Genomic DNA, 22,104 nt, shown 5'->3' with positions numbered 1-22,104 from the left:
GTACCGTGCTGGGGGGTTAGGAGGTGGGTGGTGGGGGGTAAGGAGGTGGTGGGGGTACCGTGCTGGGGGTTTAGGAGGTGGGTGGTGGGGGAACCGTGGTGGTGGGGGGTAAGGGGGCGGTGGGTGGTGGGGGGTACTGTGCTGGGGGGTTAGGAGGTGGGTGGTGGGGGTACCGTGGTGGTGGGGGGTAAGGGGGTGGTGGGGGTACCGTGCTGGGGGGTAAGTGGGTGGTGGGGGTACTGTGCTGGGGGGTTAGGAGGTGGGTGGTGGGGGTACCGTGGTGGTGGGGGGTAAGGGGGTGGTGGGGGTACCGTGCTGGGGGGTTAGGAGGTGGGTGGTGGGGGGTAAGGGGGCGGTGGGTGGTGGGGGGTACCGTGCTGGGGGGTTAGGAGGTGGGTGGTGGGGGAACCGTGGTGGTGGGGGGTAAGGGGGCGGTGGGTGGTGGGGGTACCGTGCTGGGGGGTTAGGTGGTGGGGGGTAAGGGGGGGTAAGGGGGGTAAGGGGGGGGGGGGGGGGTACCGCTCCGTCCGAGACGCTTCGCGCGCGACTGCTTTGAGGTTGCGCCACGTGCGGAGGATGCGACGCAGCAGGGGGATGAATTAAAAAGCAGGAAATAGCTGGAGCGGAATGACGCGGAAAACCAAAGGAAGGCACTTTTCACGTCACGCGTATGAAAAGTATTGCACTCAAACGGATCAGTTTGACAAGAAAATACCATTTAAATGAAGGTGCCGCTCTATCGCAGCATCTCATCGACTTATACGTCATTTGAGTCCGTACGAAATGAACACACAAGCACATAAACAAACCAACGTCTCTGAGACAACGAGTGAATTTCATCCCTTTCTCTAGAAGAAAAAAACAATTTATTGGGCTGGATTTACTCATTTATATATTTATGTTTGCTTTTTTTTTTTTGTACATTTGTTGCCTAATTTATTTATTTCAGGATTTATTGAATCGACATCTTTATTTATTGACGTATTTACTTATTTATCGAATATTGACTCAAATGGCGTTCCGTAAGTGAGACTGAGGTATGAATATATACACCAAGTTCACACATAATTAATAATAATAGTAATAACATAACATAAAATAATAACAACATAACAAGTGAAGTAATAGACTCAATAAGCTCAATAAATAAAGTGATTTACAATGAAATAAAATAATATAATATAAAATAAAGCAATGTAGCATATTATAATTAAGTAATCATAATGACAGCAGCAATGAAATATTATGAATAAGTGGCCCACATCACCTGCATGGGGTATATTACAGCTTAATGATCTCCAAGAATTGTTTTGCATTGGATAATATTCATACATTGATGACGGGCAGACAAAGGCCAGTTAAAGACCCCACCAACATCAACGTTCTACAGTATAGGCCGTCAGGTTCCCCACTGTATCGTCAGCCACCGTGACAGGAACATTTCACAACAAACTGCATCCCAAGAAATAATGTAGAGAACTGTATTTATTATTATAGATTTAGATAGTTAATGACATTTAGCGAAAGGCATTTTATTGACCTTCGATTGAGTTCTCTACATCAAGGTATCTGTTACATCTGATTAGGCTGCTGGTATTTACATGCAACCCTGAGATGTAGAATACAAAAAAAAAAAAAGCTATCCAAAATCAGTACCATTTAATTAGGTGTGTTGATTTTTAAATGTTAAACCATGAAATAAAAGGTTCAATCATGTAGGCAAAAGCAAACCTCAGGCTCATGGGAGAATATATTTATTTTCGATAAGAAATCAAAAAGGAAAGACGTCAGGATAACTCATTACATGTTTTGACACAACGTTCAGGCAAAGCTGCAAAATCGCAAAGGTCAAAATCACATGACGCATGACAAAAACCAATCGGAAAGTAACAACATCTTAAATGGATCACATCTCATTTTTCGATATACATTCGTATCTTTTTTTCCCCCCACAAGTTCTTGTGGTGTTTTTTTTATAGTAAAAAATAATATACGTATATAAACCAAGAAAACTTTAACAGCATTGATTTCAATCTATATCTTGCACTAGTGTTTCATAGGCTACTCAAGTTTTGCTTCAGAATTGCATTTTTGCTCTAAAATATGCATATGAAGCACCCGCCACAGTCGCCAGTGGATTGCAAATGACATTAAATTCCAAGGGCACTGTATCTGATGATCCTCCAATTCCAACTGGAACCCTAATTGTGTGTGTGCGCTGGCTATCTAAATGTGGGGGGTGAAACGAGATTTTCCAACTCAGCATCATTTTCAAGGTCAGTTCAATGCACCGATGTGATTACGAAAGGTTCAGTGGAACCTTCAACAGTCCATTTCAAAAACAAATCGGCGTAGTGTATGACTGCGAATGCAAGGTCCGAACTTGGAGGCTTGAAACGCGGTTGACCCATGGCATAATGCGTCTCAAATATAAAGACAATCATGAGCAGGGGGGAAAACAGACTAAGGATGGAATTATTTAATGCTGGTGTGTCACTGCATCGATGTGCAAGTTGACGTTATCCGCTGGAGCCGCTAGTTCATTTTCAGCAGGCCTTTTTTGGTTGCACTTCACTGAGAGTAGCCTGGGGCTATGGAACTCTCAAACGAGTACAGTCCCTCAGAGAAGGGAAAAACTAGAGGTATGCTGTACAAGCTGCTGATTGCATAAGCCAAAAAGCAACATTTCACTTCACGATGACAACCAATCAGAATTCGGTCATTTGTGAAAATCATTTTCGATCAGAAATTGATGTGGCTCATTGATTGACAAAGAGATGAATTAGGCAGAATCAAAGTTGTAGGCAGCATAACCAGCACCACAGCTACTTTATAAGAGAGAGCGAGGCGGCATTTCTCCCGTCATGGTACCGCAGAGACGAAGTTGAACTAATCTGTTCGATCCAAGCAGAGCGATTAAAATTGAAACAACTGCATCTGAAACTTGTTTTTTTTTTAAGGTTTTCCTTTGGTTGACCTTTGAATAAACCCGTCCACCCTCAGGGCAGGTGTGCAGCGTTAATGTCAAAGGTACGAGTGGTGGGGCTCATCTACATTAAAAGAGCTGATATGTGTAAAAGGGTGACAGCATGATTTACCACTTTCAAAAAAAAAGAAGAGGGGAAAAAAAACGAGTGTTGTGCACTTGTAACCTTACGTTGATCGGCGTGGGTGAGGTTACACACCCGGAGTGACCGTATTGCATGATTTCCTACATTGAGCGCCCACTTGTAGACTACAATTGACACCTGTGCAGCCACCGTGCAGAGCGTGACAAGCACCCCCATACACAACCATGAGTACATACAGTACAAGAGTGGGTCTGACAAGCACCCACTCACATGTTAAAACTCTCACCCGGCACCTCGATGAGGACGGCGGCATTACGCTCCCCCGCTGCCTCAGAGCCCCGTTTCTCTCCATCAAAACTAAAAATACTGCAGTAAGTACTCCGAGTTGACAGAACCGAGCGTGGACTAATCCTGTAGCACGAGTTTTCTGCTGAAAATCCTGCTCTTCTACGGGGGGGGGGGGGGGGGGGGGATTTTGCACTCAAGAGTTTCCTCTAAATCCTCTGCATAACACAGCATCCACTCACAGACCTGGCAACCCAGACTCGGTGCTAGACAAGGGCAGGACGGTGCCAGTGAGGTTGGCATCTATATTTAGTTCTATTTCGTTTTTTCTGCACTTCACAGCAGCTCCTTCACAAACAAACTAGGCGGAGATCCCTACGGTCACTGAAGATTCAAAACGCTTTGACACAATGCATTTTGGGAAGGGACGAGTGAGATGCCCGGTAAGATGGGGGAGCGCGCGAGAGTGGAAATGAGTGCAGTAAAGTTTGATTCTGTATTAATGGCCAAAGGCTGTGCAGCTTCCTTCCTTCCTTCCTTTTCCAGTTTTGCAGGGAGAGAACCACATACACACACTTCCAGTCTTACAAAATACAGTGTTTTTACCACTGCACTGAGTCATACAGTATTTTCTAGAGAACCTGTGACACTCAAGTTTCCGAAAGTACATAACAGGGTTTTCCCTAGGTGCCCCACACATATTAACAAAGAGGTGCCCTTCTGTGAATCTTTGCGAAAGTGTTTTTGACTGATCAATAGTCAAATATTTTGCATTAGTGTTTGCATAAAAAAAGAACCAGGCAGCAGCTAGACAGGGCACTGTGTTTATGTTCGCAGTGCAATATTCTACCATGTCGCAGAGCATTAGTCAGAGTATAATACAGGCTTAATTGGAATGTCACGAGCAGCGCCGTCTACACAAGAGAGGAAACATATTGAGCCCGTTCAGAATTAAGCAGCAAAAGATTATAGAAAATAAACTATATTTTGCATAAATCAGTCTCAGGCTTTAACCAACTTTACAAACATCGAAAGTTTGTAATATAACATTCTAGTTATAATACTGTTAGAAAATTATGTTATAAATAATAGAGTAACACTCTTGCATGGCGCAGGAATAATAATATGATTACCAATTGCAATGCAATTTATAAGGAAAGTAAAATAATAAAGATTTGAAAACCTTTAGGTTTCTCGTCTTTTAACTGTGTAATTCTCTTTGGGAGAGAGGCAACACAGTTACTACGCACAAAGTGAGCGGTATTGACTGCCAAACTGGCATAATAGAGAACACAATGTTGAGTTATTTAGTGTGATTTAGAATGGCTCCCCAAAGAACAAGCGGCGATTTAGACAGGGATGGCTCCATAGCAAGGCTTATAGTATGCCTAGCACTATCTGATTAGGACTGAAACGACTGCGTTGGCCCAGATGAATCACCCATTCAGCCCCCGTCTCAAGAACCCTCTGTGCTGTTTCATGGGCAAACCTCCGCTACCCAAAGGCAGAGCTGTTAAGTGCGCAACTGTGTGTGTGTCTGGGGGAAAGTGTGTGCGGGTGATTGCTGGTCATTGATCAAAGCAGCTTCTGAATTGCCTCCATATTTAGAAATATGACTGATTTGTGGGTGTATTTGTTTTTCACTGCCAGCTGGAGGTTTGTGGTTATGCCCAGTGACGCAATTACAGGTTGCACTAGACTTTGAGGAAAAAGAGGAAAAGGGATGCGTTTCAGTGGTCTTTGACTATTTTACTCTTGTCAAAACTCATAACCTTCTCAAAACGCCACCTTCTGCTGCCTTGTCAGCCCTCTGTGTGTCTGTCTCCCAATAAAGTTTTAGAGGGCTTGAATGTTATTGTAACAGCTTTCTTCTAATCCATCTAACAGCATCTAAGTCGTGATGCCACCGCTGTCTGCGTTGATCTGGGTTGGCACGGAGACGAGTCCCTCCCCATCTGGAACTTTAGCGCCCTCCTCGACAGCTATCTCCTCCTCCTCGACGGAGCTGACAAAGAGCGGGCTGCTTCCCCCCGAAGAGGTGGAGGCGGCTCTATGGGTCCGCTCCAGCTTGCGGTGCTTGCGTGGCTCTGGGGGCGTGTCCTTCTGGGTGAACACGGCGCGAATGCGCTCCATGCAGACGTTGGCGGCCTCGCGCGTCTCCCTGGAGAGCTGCGACAGGCTGAGGAATCCATGCGGGAGGTCGTCCACCACGCACAGAGTGACCGGCTGCTCCACGTTCCTCAAGCGCTTGGCGAACATCACAGAGTCGTCCAGCATGGGGTCCAGGGCGCACGCCTGAGAGGGGACAGACAGGCGGGGAGGGGGAGAGTGGTACAAAGCAAATTCGAGCGAGTTCTGTTCCGACATGTTAAGAATCTTAATTACGAGATGAAGAGAAGGAAACCAAGCGTGGCCCTCAATTCACTCTGGGGGACTCGCCCCCCTCTCTCCCTGATCTCGCTGACTCACCCCAACAACTTTGAAACCAGAGCCAACTCGCACATTTTCGTGACAACACGCTTGGAGCCGGGTACGGTGAGAACAAACAGACCTCGAGCTACTCCATCACAAATATCATAAAAGGATGTAAAAACGGTGCTCTCTCTCTCCATGATAATGATAAACTTTATTTGCATAGCACTTTTCATACACAACATGTAATTCAGGGTGATTGATTTGATTTGCATATGGCTTCCAATTTCAGTTCCCTGAGTCAGTCTGCTGCAAAATCAAATGGGATCCTAGTTCTCAGTCCCCTCCTCCATACTGCCTCTTATTCAAGCCTTCTCCTCCTAGGGTATCACGCCCAAACCTTTCTGTATTTTTCAATGACTCTTGGCAGCCTAGTTTTGGAGTTAGAGGTTTTGCAACAGTACATGGACAGTCTATTGAGCAGCAGAAAGTGCCACAAGTAATTAAATCCCTTTAGACGTCACCTATGAGCTGTGGCTTAGCAGACACTATCTGCACCCCCCACATCATCTCTCTTATTCAATTAAGTATCCCAGGTAAAGGCAAGTACTATATTTTTAAAGGTAAGTACTATTTATTTGGTACAGGTACTGTTATAAATCTACCCATTACTTTTTCCCAGGTACAATGGTTTTCTTGGATTTCTCTCTACGGGTGAGTATGAAGGTAAGTATAACATGAGTTGCTTTAATCTAAAACAGGTACATTTGAAGGAATTTGGTATTAGCAATAGGTGGAGGGATTTATTACATCAGAAATGTTGGCTCTAACGCATAAAAACATGACTAACATTGACAAAATATATGGACAAATAAAATCGGATAAAATGTGGAAATTAAGAAACCATGAATTTGAATGTAAGGCTATTGAATGACTTTTAAGACTTCTTAATGGACCTCTTCCTTACCACCAAGTGTATGGGCGGAAGTCCTTTCAGCATGCTGTCTGGAGCCAGCAGCGGGGAGCAGTAAGGGTCTCTAACCACCGGCGAGCTCTCCATCCTTGCGTCAGCTAGCTGCTCTGAGCGCAGCGGCTCAAAGCCCACAGGGAACTCCCTGGGGTGCTCCAGCTCCCACCCCTCGCCGCCAGGGGGCGGTATGGCCACCGAGGACAGGGCACTGGAAAATGAAATATCTTCTTCCTTGGAGATGAAGAAACTCACCTCACCTGGCTGCAGAAGGCAAGGAAAAAGAAAACAAAACAGCGGGGTTAAATAAAGACTTCATGAACGATACGGGACATGTGAGAGCACTGTGACGGAAAAGCATTAATGGCCAAGAAGGTTCTACCTTATTCAAGGTGGCAACTCGAGACAAAAGTTCATATTAACAGAGTGCTTAAGGAGGAAAAATAAACACTTTTTTTTTTACTTATCCTATATGTAAATATCTATATGCATGACTATGGCGGGAGACACATAAGTCAGAGCAAGCAGAAGAGCACTGAGCACGTTCTGTGATTAATCAAAGTTTACATGGATATTTAAATGATAAATAAAATCTAAATCACAGTTTATTTTGAGGTTGTTTGGCAACGTAACGATTGACTGGTTTGTGCTCAGCGTTGGAGACAACTACAATATAAAAACACTCCCAAGAGGGAAGCTTGGGTATATACTGTACACAGAACATGAACGTGAAAATCCTGGCCAAACACCTAAAACTCTCGGCTGAATGATCCCTATTTCAAGGAGGAGAAGAATAACTGCATTTCAGGCCTGACGTCACTGCAGCCAGCTATTTTTCCCTGAGACAAACCACTAATCTGGCTTGCCTGTGTGAAAACACACAAAGGGATAATCTCCAACACTGCTGGTACCTGCACCACCAACGTTTTGGGATTCAGTCAGCGAGTTCGGAATGGCGAAAATACACAAAACTGTAGGGATTGTATACGGTCGGGGGAACCAGTCTGCATTCTTGTTTAGACTCACAAGAACAACGTTGAAGCCTCTTGAATAAATTCAAAACAATACTCAAGATTTTAATCCAGATAACAAAGCAGTAGAGATCATTAGCTCCCGGGCAGGAGGCTAATAATAAATTGTGCCCAGTAATGGTCTTCTAATGACCAAATTAAAATTCCAATTCTAAACACGGCTGGTTGACAGGGAGGCCTGATGAATGCAGATCATCCCGGGAGCAGAACGCCCCTCACTAAGACCTCAAAGTTTGGGCTGTCACCATCATGGCATTTTAGTTGGTGATTAATTGTCATGCAAATAACTGCGATTATGAATTTTATTGTCTTTTATGTTCATTTTATCCCACAATCATAGTATGAGCCAAAAGTGTAATAATTCACATCCACCTTACGAAGAAACGCCATGAATATTGGAACATAGAAATTTTGGAGGTAGACAGTTAATTTGCCTCAACCCCACTCATTTAAACATAATTGAATGTGACATTTTAACCTTGGCCCTAAATGCCCATAAAATCTGAAAGGAAACATTATTGTGGAACCATAATCAAATAATTGTGATTTGCTTAAATAATCGTGATCTGGTGATTGTGTAACAATTGTTACAAAACTGAAAACAGCCCACTATGGTCATGATCTTGCCAACTTGCCCTCATTTCAAAACACACACACACACAAAAAAAAACAAAAAACAAATTCAGAGTGAGTCAGTAAAAAATGAATAATTACAAATCAATGTAAATCGTATTCAGACGTGACGCACAGTGCGCTCGGGGAGAAGTGGCGCAGGGAGGGGGGTGGAGTTGTTTGGAGCCGTCAGGTCTTGGCATGTCTGGCTCTTCAGAGACTCTTCCCTGGTGGAGAAATCCGTTGGCTTCGGGGGAACGGGGGGGTCAGAGTGCGGGTAGGACATGGACGCCTCGGATATACTCGTCCTCACTGCATCGGAGATAGAGAGAGAGAGAGAGAGAGAGAGAGTTTGTTTGAGACAAACAGTGATAGAGAGGTTTATTATAGATTGAGACAGGCAGTGCACACTGAATGGGCTATGAAGGATGAAGTGGCCACTCAATTTCAATTGAGCCCATTGATATTTGGAGGACACAGGAAAAAAAAATAGATACTTATTGTTTCTGGCTACTAACGATCATTTGGTATTCAAAAGCGGGTTCACTGATTTTACCGGTTCCACTTGTGTGTCCTGTGGCCGACAGCCAACAGCTGAAAGCCGGAATTACAACAGAATTCAGACGCGGCGAAGAAGTAAAAGGGTTGTGCGGTGATTTTCAAACGACGCTGTCATGGTGATCTCATTGGTCCCAACATCAAAGCACAGCGCTAACAATCATCGTGGCTGGCCTCCTCACAAAGCTCGATGGCTCTCCCATGTTTTAAATACTGAACCTTCTCAGCACCACCATGGTCCTTTAATAATGTACACCCACCATGGCTCTCTCATTAGTTTGGGCCTGCAGCTGTGGGGGTGTCACCCAGCTAAAGGGACACGGGGGAAATAATAGTTTGGCACCAGATTTACATAGGCTACAATTAACAATTACTGTCATGGCACCGCCGCTCCGATCGGGGAGGGCGACGCAATAGGGCGGGGTGCGGCGTTAATCAGTTGTTTAAATGTTGAATAAGTGGATCCATTTCAATGAGCAAATGAACCCCAGTGCAATTATTGTCCTTGTCTAATAAGAACACAGTGGATAAGCACATTAGCATACTCTGCAGGGCGGCTCGAGAAACACAGACAGGTAGACAGTCTATTCTGGTGTTTCTGATAATAATGCAGTTTAAATAAACAAATAAATAAAAAATAATAAATCACAAGCAGTTTGCAACCCCCCCCCACCCACCCACCCTCACACACACACCCACAGCCAAATTCACATAGAATGGATTGCAGCCACTAATATCACGATGAATTGCACATCAATCACGCCCGATATCTGCGCGTCCTAGCGTCAAATTCACAAAAGATGTTGCGCTAATGATAAGACAGCGCAAACACGCCCATAAAGTTTTGCCGCTGATTGCAATTTGCCCTCGTTTAGCGTCTGACCGAGGGATGTTAATAGTTAACCATTTAACCATTAACCGACAATAAGAATTTTGACTGACTAATAGTATCAGTTAAACAGTTACAAAAATATTGTTAAAAAAAAAGGAATGGTAAAAAGGAAAAACAGGCCATACAATCTATTTGTTAAATACAACTCTCTGAGGCACCACATGCATCTAGGGCTCTGACTGCAACCCCGCAGTCACGTGATCTAAAAACACACTGGTTTTTGTTGCTTTCGTTGGAGGAACGGCTCCAAACTGAATGACACCAACGTCTCCACAGCTGTGCAATTGGATGATATTGGATCGGGGCGCACTGAGTGCTGTGTTCTTGCATAAAAATATATTTAGTTAGGGTTAATCCAAATTCCCTTTATTTATAAGTATAATTTGTAAAGCCCAATGAAAAAAAAAAAGACATAATTGATGTATTTTCGGGGGACAGTGCCCCAATATTTTAATATTGTTGGATAACGGTTAATGATCGGTTAACGAGGGACAGTGCATTTACGCCACTGTTCTACACTTGCCTGTTTCACTAATTACCATTTTTAAATAAATATAAAACTTAACTTTAATAGTCAGACAGTAGTTATTTTGATTTTAAGTGTTTAATGAAAATGTAAAAATTGTAGGAAATCCTTGGAGGGGAGGTACTATGGCAAATTCTGATGGGGGGATTTTGAAATGACGGAAATTGTCCGGTGGGGGGGGGGGGCGGCTATGCCCATTACGCGTAGACGGGCAAATAGTATGAGTAAATCTATAATAAAACGTACTCTTCCAACGCATTTCATTTATGGCATGGCTAAGATAATTATATATTAAAAATTTTACGTGAGAAATTCTAGTTCTCACTGAATCTTAATATTACAATGTAAGATTATGCTGGTTAAGTTAATATATTTTACTCTCCCAAGTTCTGGGCGGCAGCACCTAAAAGGCTGCAGCCTGCGGAGCTGTCCATGGTCCTATGAGGTTTGATGCCATCTGTGGTTCAATGCCAATTATTAAATCACTATTCCCTATAAGTTTTAGGTCTTTTTTCCATATCTTCTGAGTTTAATAGGAACTATAGAACCCTTTCTCTCAACGTTTGTAACGCCATTTTAGTACAATAAATTACTTTAAGTTTCAACAAGTTGCTTTTACAGTGCATTTTGAAAACCACGACTGCTGTGCGTTCCACTACCTTCAGATGCCGCGACAGTTATAATAAGGTCCAAATATTATTTACAGATCACTAGAAAGTCTGGGCGTGACACCCTTATAAATGCGCTTCGATTACACAAGCTCTCTCAAGATGGTTGTGGAGCACTGTATTTTGTTGTTTTGTCTAGTCAGGATAGTATCACTATCACAATATTTTCACTCTACCTGCTTGTGGCTAATAACGCTGGTGTATGTGAATTGGAAGTTTTTTTGCAACAAGGCTCATTCGCATGGAAAGGGGCCAATTTTGCGCCAAATGCATGAATAATACCTCATTAAAATATACCCAAATAGCACCGGCGCACCAAGATGCTATTTGCCTGGAAGCGCAGTTAGAGGTGCATTTAACTATTTGCAGGTGCTTTGAGAATTAGACGCTTGCTTTTTATGTTATTTGCGTCGGATAGTGGCCGCAAAAGCTGTGCAATCTTCTTGTGAATTTGCCCCACAGAGTCATACCAGCGGGTCCTGGCGGTGTCTCCACTGCCTTGCTGGAAGGGGCCGCAGCTCTGTTGGGGTCAAGCAGGGAGTGGATCCAGTTGGAGGCTCCCTGTCGGAAGTCTCTGAGAAGCAGCGCCGTGTCCCTCCGCACCATGCTCAGTGTGCTCACCTTCTCCACCTGCCTCTCCGCCTGCGGTACCATGCCTGTCGGATCAAGAAGGTGGGTGTTGTGAGTACAGTGGGTGGACAAGCAGGAATGGCGGCACGGACAAGAGTGATGTTAGGAAGAAATTAAAACATAAGTTGACAAAGGAAGGGTAAGGTTAGATGAGAAGACAGTTAAGGATCATGGGAGGACTGTGCTACCATGTACTGGATTGTGTGTGGCTGTTGCACTATAGTATCCACCCATGGAGCAAACATAGTAACCACTGAGGAGCAATTTGACTTAAGACAGTGACCATTATGAAAGTAACATTACAAAGCAAAAACGGCAAAAAAAATTAAAAATACATTTCATAATCCGGGCAGGCCGCCATATACAACTCGGCAGGCGACAGTACAACAGGCCTCTCCAAAAAAGGGGAATGAACAGCTATGAACGTCTCTATCAACAGTGTCATTACACATGCTCTTGTAACGATCATCTCGGCAGGGCATTAATGTGTGCTACACAGCAGCGCGTCGTCGTAAATCACATAAAGCGTGGATGGCGTGGAGCAGCAGAAACCACCCAGGGAGTCGAGAGGAACAGCGCTGCACCCAACAGGAAGTCTCCAGGTATCAGAGAGTCAAATTACTAGTATTAAAGACCATATTTATTTCTCACAGACAGGAAAGTACAGGAATTTTCTCATTTCTTTCTCTCTACAGTTAATGACAGGTAAGTATGAAGTGAGCTAGAACAGCTAAGTGTAGCATGTAAGTATGATGGTTAGGCAAGTAATAGGTTTGGCGGTAGGCCTCGGGTTTAAATCAGAAATTTCGACTCTGATGCAGAAGAACTTGACTAATTTTGATAAATCGGATAAAATGTTCGACATCAGGAAATTCAAATGTTAAGAATATTTAATGACTTTTAAGGCCTGATATTTGTAAAGCTGAACCTGCGGACACCCTGAACCAAGTTAAGAGAGAGGCAGGAAGGGACAAGGGCAACGCAGAGGACGGGTTAAAAACTGATTTCCAATCGGCTAATCACTCACTGTGTTTAAGAGTACAGAAGACGACTGAAAGATCTATACCGTGGCCCAAACTTCCACAGATTAGAAATTTCAAGGTCTCGATTTAATACCGCCCCCCGCCGCCAAAGATCAATTATGTAAACACCTCTGTACGAACACACAAAACACACCTGCGTAGGCACCCAGGCACCTAGAGAGCACGCTGAGCGGCAGCAGGGGGTCCATGAGGGTGAGCAGACGGGAGGGCGAGGCGTAGGCGGTGAGCAGCGTCGCGGGGTAGGCCGCCACGATGCCGTCCGGCATCCGCACGCCGTGCGCGGCTGCGCGCATCGACGTCGTCACGCTCAGGTTACCCCCGGCGCTGTCGCCGGCCAGACACACGCTCTCCCCGGTCCAACCTGAGAACAAGGGCATGTTAAGGGAGGTCAAAAGAAGATAAGTACAACAAACACGAGGAGATAAAAAAACTGAAATGGAGGAGAGACGACAGTGGGGCTGTCACGATCATGAGGTCTTAGTTGCAGATTAATAGTCATGCATTGCGATTAGCAATTTAATTTTCCTTAATGTTCATTTTATGCCACTATAATGGTGCAATAATACACATACACCTGAGGAAGAAAATCAATGAATATTTGAACATAATGATTGGAGAACCTAATGATTTTACAAAATGATTGTTATCATCCCAAATCATTGCGACAAATTTAAGTTTCTGTGTGCATTTGTGATGCTCCACTGCAGATGGTAAGATGAGGCATAGGGAGGGAAAAACAAAGAAGAAAAGTAAGAGGAAAATAAAGGAGCAGGGAAGGAGAACATTTTTTTTTTACTTTTTTGCTTGCTATGTGAACTCCACCAGAGGGCAAACAGCAGCGAGTGACTCACTGTGCGATTAGCAAAGTGTCGCTGCTGTCGCTGCTCGTGTGGCTGCTGAGCGTGGGTGGCCGTCTATGCTTCCTTATAGCCATATTGTTCTCTGGTTGTAAAACAGTAGAGTACTGCACAATACATATTCTTCATTTGACATTTGTGTGTTTCAGCAAAGGCCACCGCAGAAATGTGTCTTGTATTTATTGACTCCCTATTGAATTATTATTGAATTATTGTGCCTGCATCATTATCAGAAACATCGACCTGTGTACTAGACACCGTGCTGCAGTCTGCAGCGGTTCATGAATATTCTCTGGATGGACTGGGGATTGGTCAAGTTTCGTAAGGATTTACAGTGAACTTCTCCAACTCAGAAGCAAGTGAAGTATTCCGTTTAATTCATGTTGATGTGGCTAGTCATAAAGGTGAGATTAAGTGGTTTTCTTTTTAGAATCTATGTGAGGAGAACGGCATGGTTAATTCACAAACCCTTCGCAAAGCCAGTGCTCCTATGTAAACTACAGGGTGTGAGGTGTGTGTGTGTGTGTGATATGTTGTTACCAAGGAGGCGATGGTTCTTCAGAGCCCAGCAGTAAGCATAAAAGCACTCCTCCAGGGCCCGAGGGAAGGGGGCCTCAGGGGCCAGGGAGTAGTCCACCGACAGAATTGGGGCTCCCAGGTCCTGGGACCAGCTCTTCAAGTATGGCTAGGGGGGGACAAATGAGTAGTTGAGTCTGCATTAGCCAAGGCGTTTTGTTTTTTTTTGTAAAATAGTATAAAGACTAGGGATGTTAACGACACAGTATTTTCCAGTCGGCATGTCGGGGGCATTTACCGATTAGTCATCATTGTTGGGCGGGGGGTCTAAGACTGTAACTGAGAAAGTGTCCCTGTTACTCATGGCTAAACACAACACTTTTTTGTTTCATCAATGAAAAAACAACAGTAAAATACATAAATCTACAATAAAAAACACTTAGTTTGGAAAAAAGATCGCTCTGATTTGAGCTGCGGATCAGGCGCCACCACTTTGCCGAATCAACATGCATGCATTTATTCGCATGCATTTGCTAATTTAATGAATAAATCATGATGAATTAAATATTCAGCTAAAAAAACGCTAAGAGAACTGCGTGGTTTTACCCACACGTGAGGGCTGTCTGACATAGCTAGATGATGACAAAGCGGCGTCTGAAATGAAACCTCAATTAACTACGTGGCTCATACAGTATGTGCGAGCATTATGGGATGGTACAGGAGGCAGCTGACATTGCGGGCACCAAAAAAAAAAAAAAAATCTCTAAAATTGGCCCGCGAAGCAAAGCTCCTGCAGTGCACAGTGCCACACACACACACACACACACACACACACACACACACACACACACACACACACACACACACACACACACACACACACACACACACACACACACACACACACACACTTCTCCCTCTCCCATGTGGAAAACAGTACCGTTCGTTTTCTATTTTGAACGTTTTAAATAGGCTATAAACAGTAAAGTTTGTAGAACGTTTGGAAAAAACTTTTTACGGTCAACACGCATAACCCGTCGACAGCCGGTCGATTAGTTGACACATTTTAACATCCCTAATAAAGACACACCGTGCTATACAATGGAATAAAAACAAACCATCTTTCCCAAAAGGTGTCAGCCTCAGTGGTCAGGCACTTTGGTGATATTGCCCACCATATAAATCATGTTGACAAAAGCCTTAGCTCCTCTTTCTTAGCTGCTTGCAAGCTTTTATGTTTTTTAGTAAACAGCCTGGTCCCTTCAATAACTGTGATATTAAGGAGGTAAAATGACAGGAAGGTGCTGAGGGGGAGATGGATGATTTATGCATTTCAAACTTAAAAGGCGTGTTATTGTTATATTCCTTCACCATCTATAGACAGAAATGCACAATTCCAAAAAACAAAAACGGCAGCTCTCCTTTTATTAGAAAAAAGAAGAAAGAAAGGAAGCCTTCTCAGAGTCTGTAAAACAACTGAGACCCCTATTAAACCAGGAGTACAGTAAGACGAGCTGATCCATAAAGATGTAATAATTGGAGGCTAAGGGATGAAGAAGCAAGGATAAAGATATGAAATCTGCATCCCCCCCTAATGCTATCTGTCTGCTTTCCAGCTCTGTCTAGACAGAAAAGTAAGCACCCCCCTCAAAGTCATTCAATATTTCCCCCCTCACACGTTCAAAACCAAAGGTGCACGCACGTCTCCGTTTTCCTGTGTAGGGAGTGTGTAAACACCAGCACACCTCAGCCTGAGACCGAGGAGGGAGTTTTTCCTCCATTTTTGTGTGACTAGCCTCAAAGGACACCGTTAACTGCTTACTATTCCTTTACTTGCCAGAGGCATGAGCCGTTACTTTAGCTGTGACTTTGAAAAGTGAGGAAAAAAAAATCAACAAGTAGAACGCAAAACAGACCTGTCAGATTATTATTTCTACAAAGCTTCCCTCCTTTGCCTCTCCATTTCTCCCATCTTCCCTTCAGTTTTTTTACCTAACCGTGACAGGTCAGGCGGTGATAGCTGCGGCTCTCAATACCTGTGTGATAGTGTAGGTGTGTGTATGTGTGTGTGTACGCACGCATGTGTAAGGTGTACGTATGTGAGTGTGTGTCACCTAAGCAGCTGGTGATTCAACGTGAAAATCCACATCGACACAACAGCAGCTCCAGGAGCCGGCTGTGCCTTCACTAAGGCCTGTCTGTCACTATAGGTCTGAGACTGCTGATGTGTGTGTGTGTGCGTGTGCGTGTGTCAGTGTGTGTCAGTGTGTGTGTCGGTGTAAGCGAGAGAAGTAAAAGTATTAGTTAGTGTGAAGTGAGTCTTTGCTAATAATGGCCTTTCTTGGCTGTGGCTTATGTGTGTTACATGTGTCACAGTCCAAGGCCATGTCTGTCATTTACAGTTATTCGGCCTTCTGCACTGTATAGCTCAGCTGACGTAAGAAAAAAAAAAATAGCCTGCTGTCAAGGTGTTTGGGACCAAGGCTGGTTGAACTTATGCGTTTGGGAACACTTGTGTAGCACCCATGTATTCCATCCTTCAACATAAACACACATGCACCCTTTATAACTCTTTATAAGCGTCCAGATAACCACTCAAAGCAGGAGATAATGGGAGTTTCAGTTCCATTATCCTCATCTTCAGCCTTTGGCAGATAATCTGTCTGTGGCATTCCACACTTACTGCCAAAGCACAAGGACAGACACACCTACTTATCTACCCAGTGATTTGTGTGTGTGTGTGTGTGTGTCTGTGTGCTGGCCTATGCGGCTAAGGTTCTCAGTTCCTGGCTCATCCATTACTGTGCTCTGAAGATGAATGAGGCACCAAGGGGCAAGAGCACCACAGGTGCCATCGAACACTTCACGCTGATCATCAGAGCCAAGGAAGGAAGGGAGGACGCAGTGGGGGAAAAGGAGGAGATATGAGTCCAGCAGGACAGCAGGACCATTCCACACCCCCTGTTCACTCCACATTAGTCTGCTTTGAGGGATTTGGGAGCTGAGGATGGAAAGTCACTGTATTTCCTCAAATAAAAACCGGGCTTCGAATAAATGCCGAAGGCTTGGTCTACATGAACAAATACTGTACAAGCCTGCCTCAAATAAAGACTGGGGGATAACTGATTGGAGCTCCGGCGCTGTTCCGGAGTGGAGCTCCGTTCCCAAAACAAAGGCAATAAAAGTGAGTGAGTTTTTATTGTAGATGTATTTAATTTACCCCATTTCCTACTGCTGTATAGCACATCGCTTCTTGGGGCAAATGCCCCGCTCTCAGTGCTCTCGCTCTCTCTCTAAGCAGGAAGTGCTGCGTTTGAGGCGAACTCTGAAAACTGTAATGCCCCCATTGGCTACCACCACAAGTGCAACTTTTAGGGTAGCAACCAGCTCATTCTTCTTAAACCATACATGTGTTTGCATGGGATGGCACCCAGACAGAAGTTTGATTTAAAATGAATACTAAAATATGATCAAATCTACTTATTAAAAAGAGGGAATTAGATATAAAAGCCTGCCTCTAATATAAGCCTTCCAATAAAGGCCTGGTACCCCCTGCAGTTAAGGTGAATAGAAGCCCCAGTCAATATATGAGGAAATAAGGTTAATGGGGGGGGGGGGGGGGTTGGCAGTGGACTGCACCAAAAAATACCAATAAAAACAAAGTGAACAGTAAAAAAAAGGATATCCCTCCAAAAATAAACAAATGTTTGATATTAGGATGCTGGGTTTGGGGGGGGGGTGGCAGACTAAGAAGGGTGACAGTCTGATGAGTCTCATATTAATGCCTGGGGTATTTTTTCTCCACGGGGCCTGACTGCTCTGTGTTTATACGACATGACAGCCCTGTGTGGCACCTCTTGAGATCACTTCCTCTCATCCACTGATTGCTACGGAGCCGCAGATCAAGCCGGTGTCCTTGACAATTTCACGGCATCTTGTCTCACAGTGACAGTAGAGAAGCCCGATGCCACAAGCAGACATTACACGGCCGGAGGGATGACCACATCAGTGCCAGAGGGGTGAGGAGGGAGCGGGGAGACGAGAGCACACGAACTGCAACAATCTCATCTTTGCCTTAAGGACAAGGCAGATGATGGGTTTGAATGTCACATTCATTCGTTTTTCCTTGGCACAGTCACGGCACTCGAGAGGAAATTATTTATGAAGTGCTTAATAGAAATGGAACGAGGATCAACAAGAAGACAAAAATAAGGAAAGGCTATAAATTATCTAGTTATTAAAAATGAAATAAAATATAAATATTTTTTTCAAAAGGGTTGGACAACTGACCTATAAGTAAACAAGACAGGGGAGATTCAAATAAAAAATAACATTGAAACTAGAGCTGGGCGGGACGATATATGCAAAATGGAATATCACAATATTTTTTGACGAATACCCGAATATTGATAATTCGATATTTTGGGTATGGCAATTGGTTCCATACACACAAAACATATATCTGCACACAATAAATATTTGAGAGATTGATTAGAACAGCTAGCAGTCTATGAAGTTTGGAAAACTGCAATACTTTACTTTAATGCAACCTTAAAGGCAGCATTTTACTAGATAATGACTCATACCCCAACATTGACAGTATATCGATATCGCCCAGCACTAGGCTTAAGTAAATAACAAGACATGGGACATTGAAATGAAATAGTATTGAGGCTCCAGCACACTCGAGGGGTTGATGGCAGACAGAGTCCTCCTATCAACTTTGTCGGGGATTAATTACGGTGTAATTAGCCTAACAGCTCATTACGAGCGACACTATTGACTGAGTGGGGGACTCTGCTAACCCCTACGCTCCTCTGCTGACAACAAGTGTCTGTCTCTTCAACACTTTAATTACCCCAGGTTCAATTTCAATTAGCTTCAGAAAACAGGAAAAGGGAGTTGATGGATTCAAGAGGGAAATCAGGTTGGGGGGGTTAGATTGTCTGACTGACATTGCAAGTGCTGTGGCAGCGGGAAGTTCTCGTTGTTTGTATGGGGAGAGATCCCATCCGTCATCCCCCACTAATGAGCAGCTTTCACCTTCCCTCGCTTCTGCATCCATCTCAACTACATCCACCGCTATAATGATGTCTGAATAAACAATGAAGTCGATTTTGGAGAACAGTAGAGTCCTGAACTAACTTGTCCTAAATAACAGACTTGATTGGATTGTCTACAGAGCAACAAACTCCCATTCGCCTCCGCTTCCCTGTCCACTGCAGGAGGCGACGCAGGACACCACTGACCCATCCCCGCCAGAGAGCGCCGTCCTACCTCGTGGGATTTGGACGTCTGAGCCACGAAGCCTCCGCCGTGGAAGTGGACCAGGAGGCACGGCGACGGGGGGCTCCGCTTAGCCTTCAGCCCCAGCGATAGAGAGATAGTGCCCCCTTCAGAGCGAGAGAGAGACAACAGGGCCTCACTGTCCTAGAGAGAAACAAAAAGGAGAAAGATCAAGACGGGAGTATGTGCAAAAACCGAGATAGTGAAAGTGATAGTGACCTGTGTTGAATTCACTTAGAGAGTGGAACAGCACATTAAAATCAAGATTTATTTCCAAGTCTCACAGCTCATAGTAGGGCTAGGCAGTATTAACTAAATCAAATATCACTGTATTTTTGGACAAAAACCTTGATATTGATTATTTGACCATATTTTGGGGATGAATATAAGTGCTTTCATAAGATATCTACACAGAATAAATAGTTTATAAACAATGATTAATAATGTGGATATTATGACAGAGCAGGTAGAGGCATCGATGAGAACAGTCTATGAAGTTCAGAAAATGTAATTACTTTACTGTAATGCAGCCCTAAAGCCAACATTTATATGACAATATAACAATAACCAAAACCCTGGATGAACTCAAGGTGCCCTACAAAGACTGTGCACATCGCAAAAAACTCTTTGTTTTCTTTCCAAGCCGCTTTTAACATCAGAACTAAATGTTGTGGAGCAGGATGCAGGCAGCCTCCCATGCTGCCATAAACACACACTAATTCCCATTCATTAACAGAAACGAGGAGAAAGGGAGCACGGGGAGAAATGGAGGGTTTCCGCTGATGTAGGCTTATGTTTCTCAACATTAAAATGCCACCATTGTTTCTGGTGGATGAAGATCAATGGCTTAAAGTGTTTGCTGATGGAAAGTCTGGTAAGGTGCCAGGCTACAGAGGGGGGAGAGGAGGAGGAGGAGGGTGGGGGAGGAGGAGAGCAAGCCATGGAAAAAGTCTGGGAGGGAAGTAAGTTGAGACAAGTTGGGAAGGACAAGTTAAAATATTTGCCGGAGAGAAAAACAGATGAGGGGAATTAAATATAGCAGGATGAGGAGGGTTGTCGCCTCTTCCAACAGCAAGGAGAAAGAAAAAAACAATATGGAGATGCTGTTTAAGGCTGCAAGGCGAGACGGAGGCAGTGGGCCGAGACTGTTTTTTGGAGAAGAATCACCTCAGACTCTATCCTCCTGCAATGCAAGGGGAGCTGAAAATAGTCTGCTGAGAAAAACTATCCAAAAAACTTAAACTAGGTCAGACACCGAAAAACATTCAGACTGAAAAACAACATTCAGTTGCCAAATAAGTAACCAGCAAATACAAAACGATGAAAAGGATTTATCAGGAGACATTTCAATGTGTATTTACATGCACACTTAAATTCAGATTATATTCTGCATGAGGTAATATTCCCCATATTGCAACTGTCATCTAAAAAGAGTAAACCTACTATCTGATCCAAAAAAAAGGCCACCATTATTACTTTAGCTGTGGCATGTATGCACCTTAATGGTATTGCTTCTGCAGAAATTGTGAAATTTTTATGAAAGTGCAAAGAATTTACACATCACTTTCTCTGCGTCCAACCAGATATCTATTTCTATTTTAGATCTATTTCAATTGAATACTTCGAATGACGAATGAGCCATGTAAACCTGGTTGGTTAAAATGAATCAAAACCTATGTATACACCTTCCTAAAAATATAATCTTATTCTGGTTATTCAACTAATTCTGATTAACTTGTGCATGTAAACGTACCGAATGTCCAAATGCATCACTTTTTGAGCACTTAAATGCTTTCAAATGTCTGTAACATCAGCACTGTCCTGTTCAGCATCCACATAACGCAACATAATTAGCATTTGGTTTACTACCTGTCCTTCGCGCAGGTCATAGGAAATTAGCCTCATCTGGATGGGAGCGAGGCCGATGTGTGCCGACGGAGGAGCTATGGTTACGGATGCTTTGGGATTGGCTGCCAGGGGAAGGTCAAAGGGCACGGGAGGTACCGAGAGGGCACGGTTTACCTTGACCTGAGTGGATGTCATGCTGGCGAGACCCTGGAGAAAAGAGGAGATCATAAAAAGAGAGAAAGACAAGGAGCCAGAGACGCAAAGAGTGAGATGTGAATAAATCATGAATCCCATTGAATACATTTCCAACTGCCTGTAGGCCAAAAGGCAGAGAGAGAGGAAGGATCTTCAAAAAAAAGGTAGGTAGGTACAATTTTAAAGTGAATATGGAGGGCTGTGCACCCTGTTACGTGCATTGGTGAATAATGCTGTCATGGGTGAATACATTAGAGAACCCTGTGCTCGTGGGTTTCAAAGGGAGAGATTTGTTTATTTTTTATTAAAGCACAATGAAAGATATTTTAGTTCCCCACAGGATCATATGAAAACCAAAAACAGACAACACATTAGTATTACACATGGTCAATAAAGACAAAAGTAAAGTAAATGAACGATAAAGTGAGAGATTGTATTTTGACATTCCACTCACCGACAGGACTTCCGTCTCTGTGATGTTCCAGAAAGTCTTCCAGAAGTGGATGTCCAAGTTCTGGGTAATGCGTTCAAATTCTGCCCCCCTCAACTCTGGGTCAATGGCATATTTCCCTGAAGTGAAGACCGAGCTGGCTGCCACGCCTGGGGGGGGTTGTAGGAGGTGGATGTAGGCAGGACAGGAGAGACGGACAGGACACAGAAATGGGCATAAAAAAAATAAAATAAAACAACGGGGGGAAAGACAGACA

General features: G+C 43.8%; 1 protein-coding gene across 4 annotated transcripts in view; it reads right to left on the bottom strand.

The window, feature by feature from the left end:
• Positions 1–1,738: 1,738 nt before the first annotated feature.
• lipeb (lipase, hormone-sensitive b) overlaps positions 1,739–22,104 on the bottom strand; it is a 56,286-nt gene continuing 35,920 nt past the window's right edge. For all 4 annotated transcript variants that reach the window (XM_080005380.1, XM_080005383.1, XM_080005382.1 and 1 more), the window contains 9 exons: positions 21,852–21,997; positions 21,224–21,409; positions 19,346–19,498; positions 14,093–14,237; positions 12,829–13,056; positions 11,493–11,678; positions 8,515–8,690; positions 6,736–6,999; positions 1,739–5,651 (listed from right to left, as the gene is read on the bottom strand). In XM_080005380.1, the coding sequence (XP_079861506.1) occupies positions 5,247–5,651; positions 6,736–6,999; positions 8,515–8,690; positions 11,493–11,678; positions 12,829–13,056; positions 14,093–14,237; positions 19,346–19,498; positions 21,224–21,409; positions 21,852–21,997 (1,889 nt within the window). In that variant the 3' untranslated portion in view covers positions 1,739–5,246. The remainder of the gene's footprint in view (positions 5,652–6,735; positions 7,000–8,514; positions 8,691–11,492; positions 11,679–12,828; positions 13,057–14,092; positions 14,238–19,345; positions 19,499–21,223; positions 21,410–21,851; positions 21,998–22,104) is intronic.

The sequence above is a fragment of the Zeus faber genome (assembly GCF_960531495.2).
Source record: "Zeus faber genome assembly, chromosome: 8".
Lineage (NCBI taxonomy): Eukaryota > Metazoa > Chordata > Actinopteri > Zeiformes > Zeidae > Zeus > Zeus faber.
This window is presented reverse-complemented; position numbering and strand designations above follow the sequence as displayed.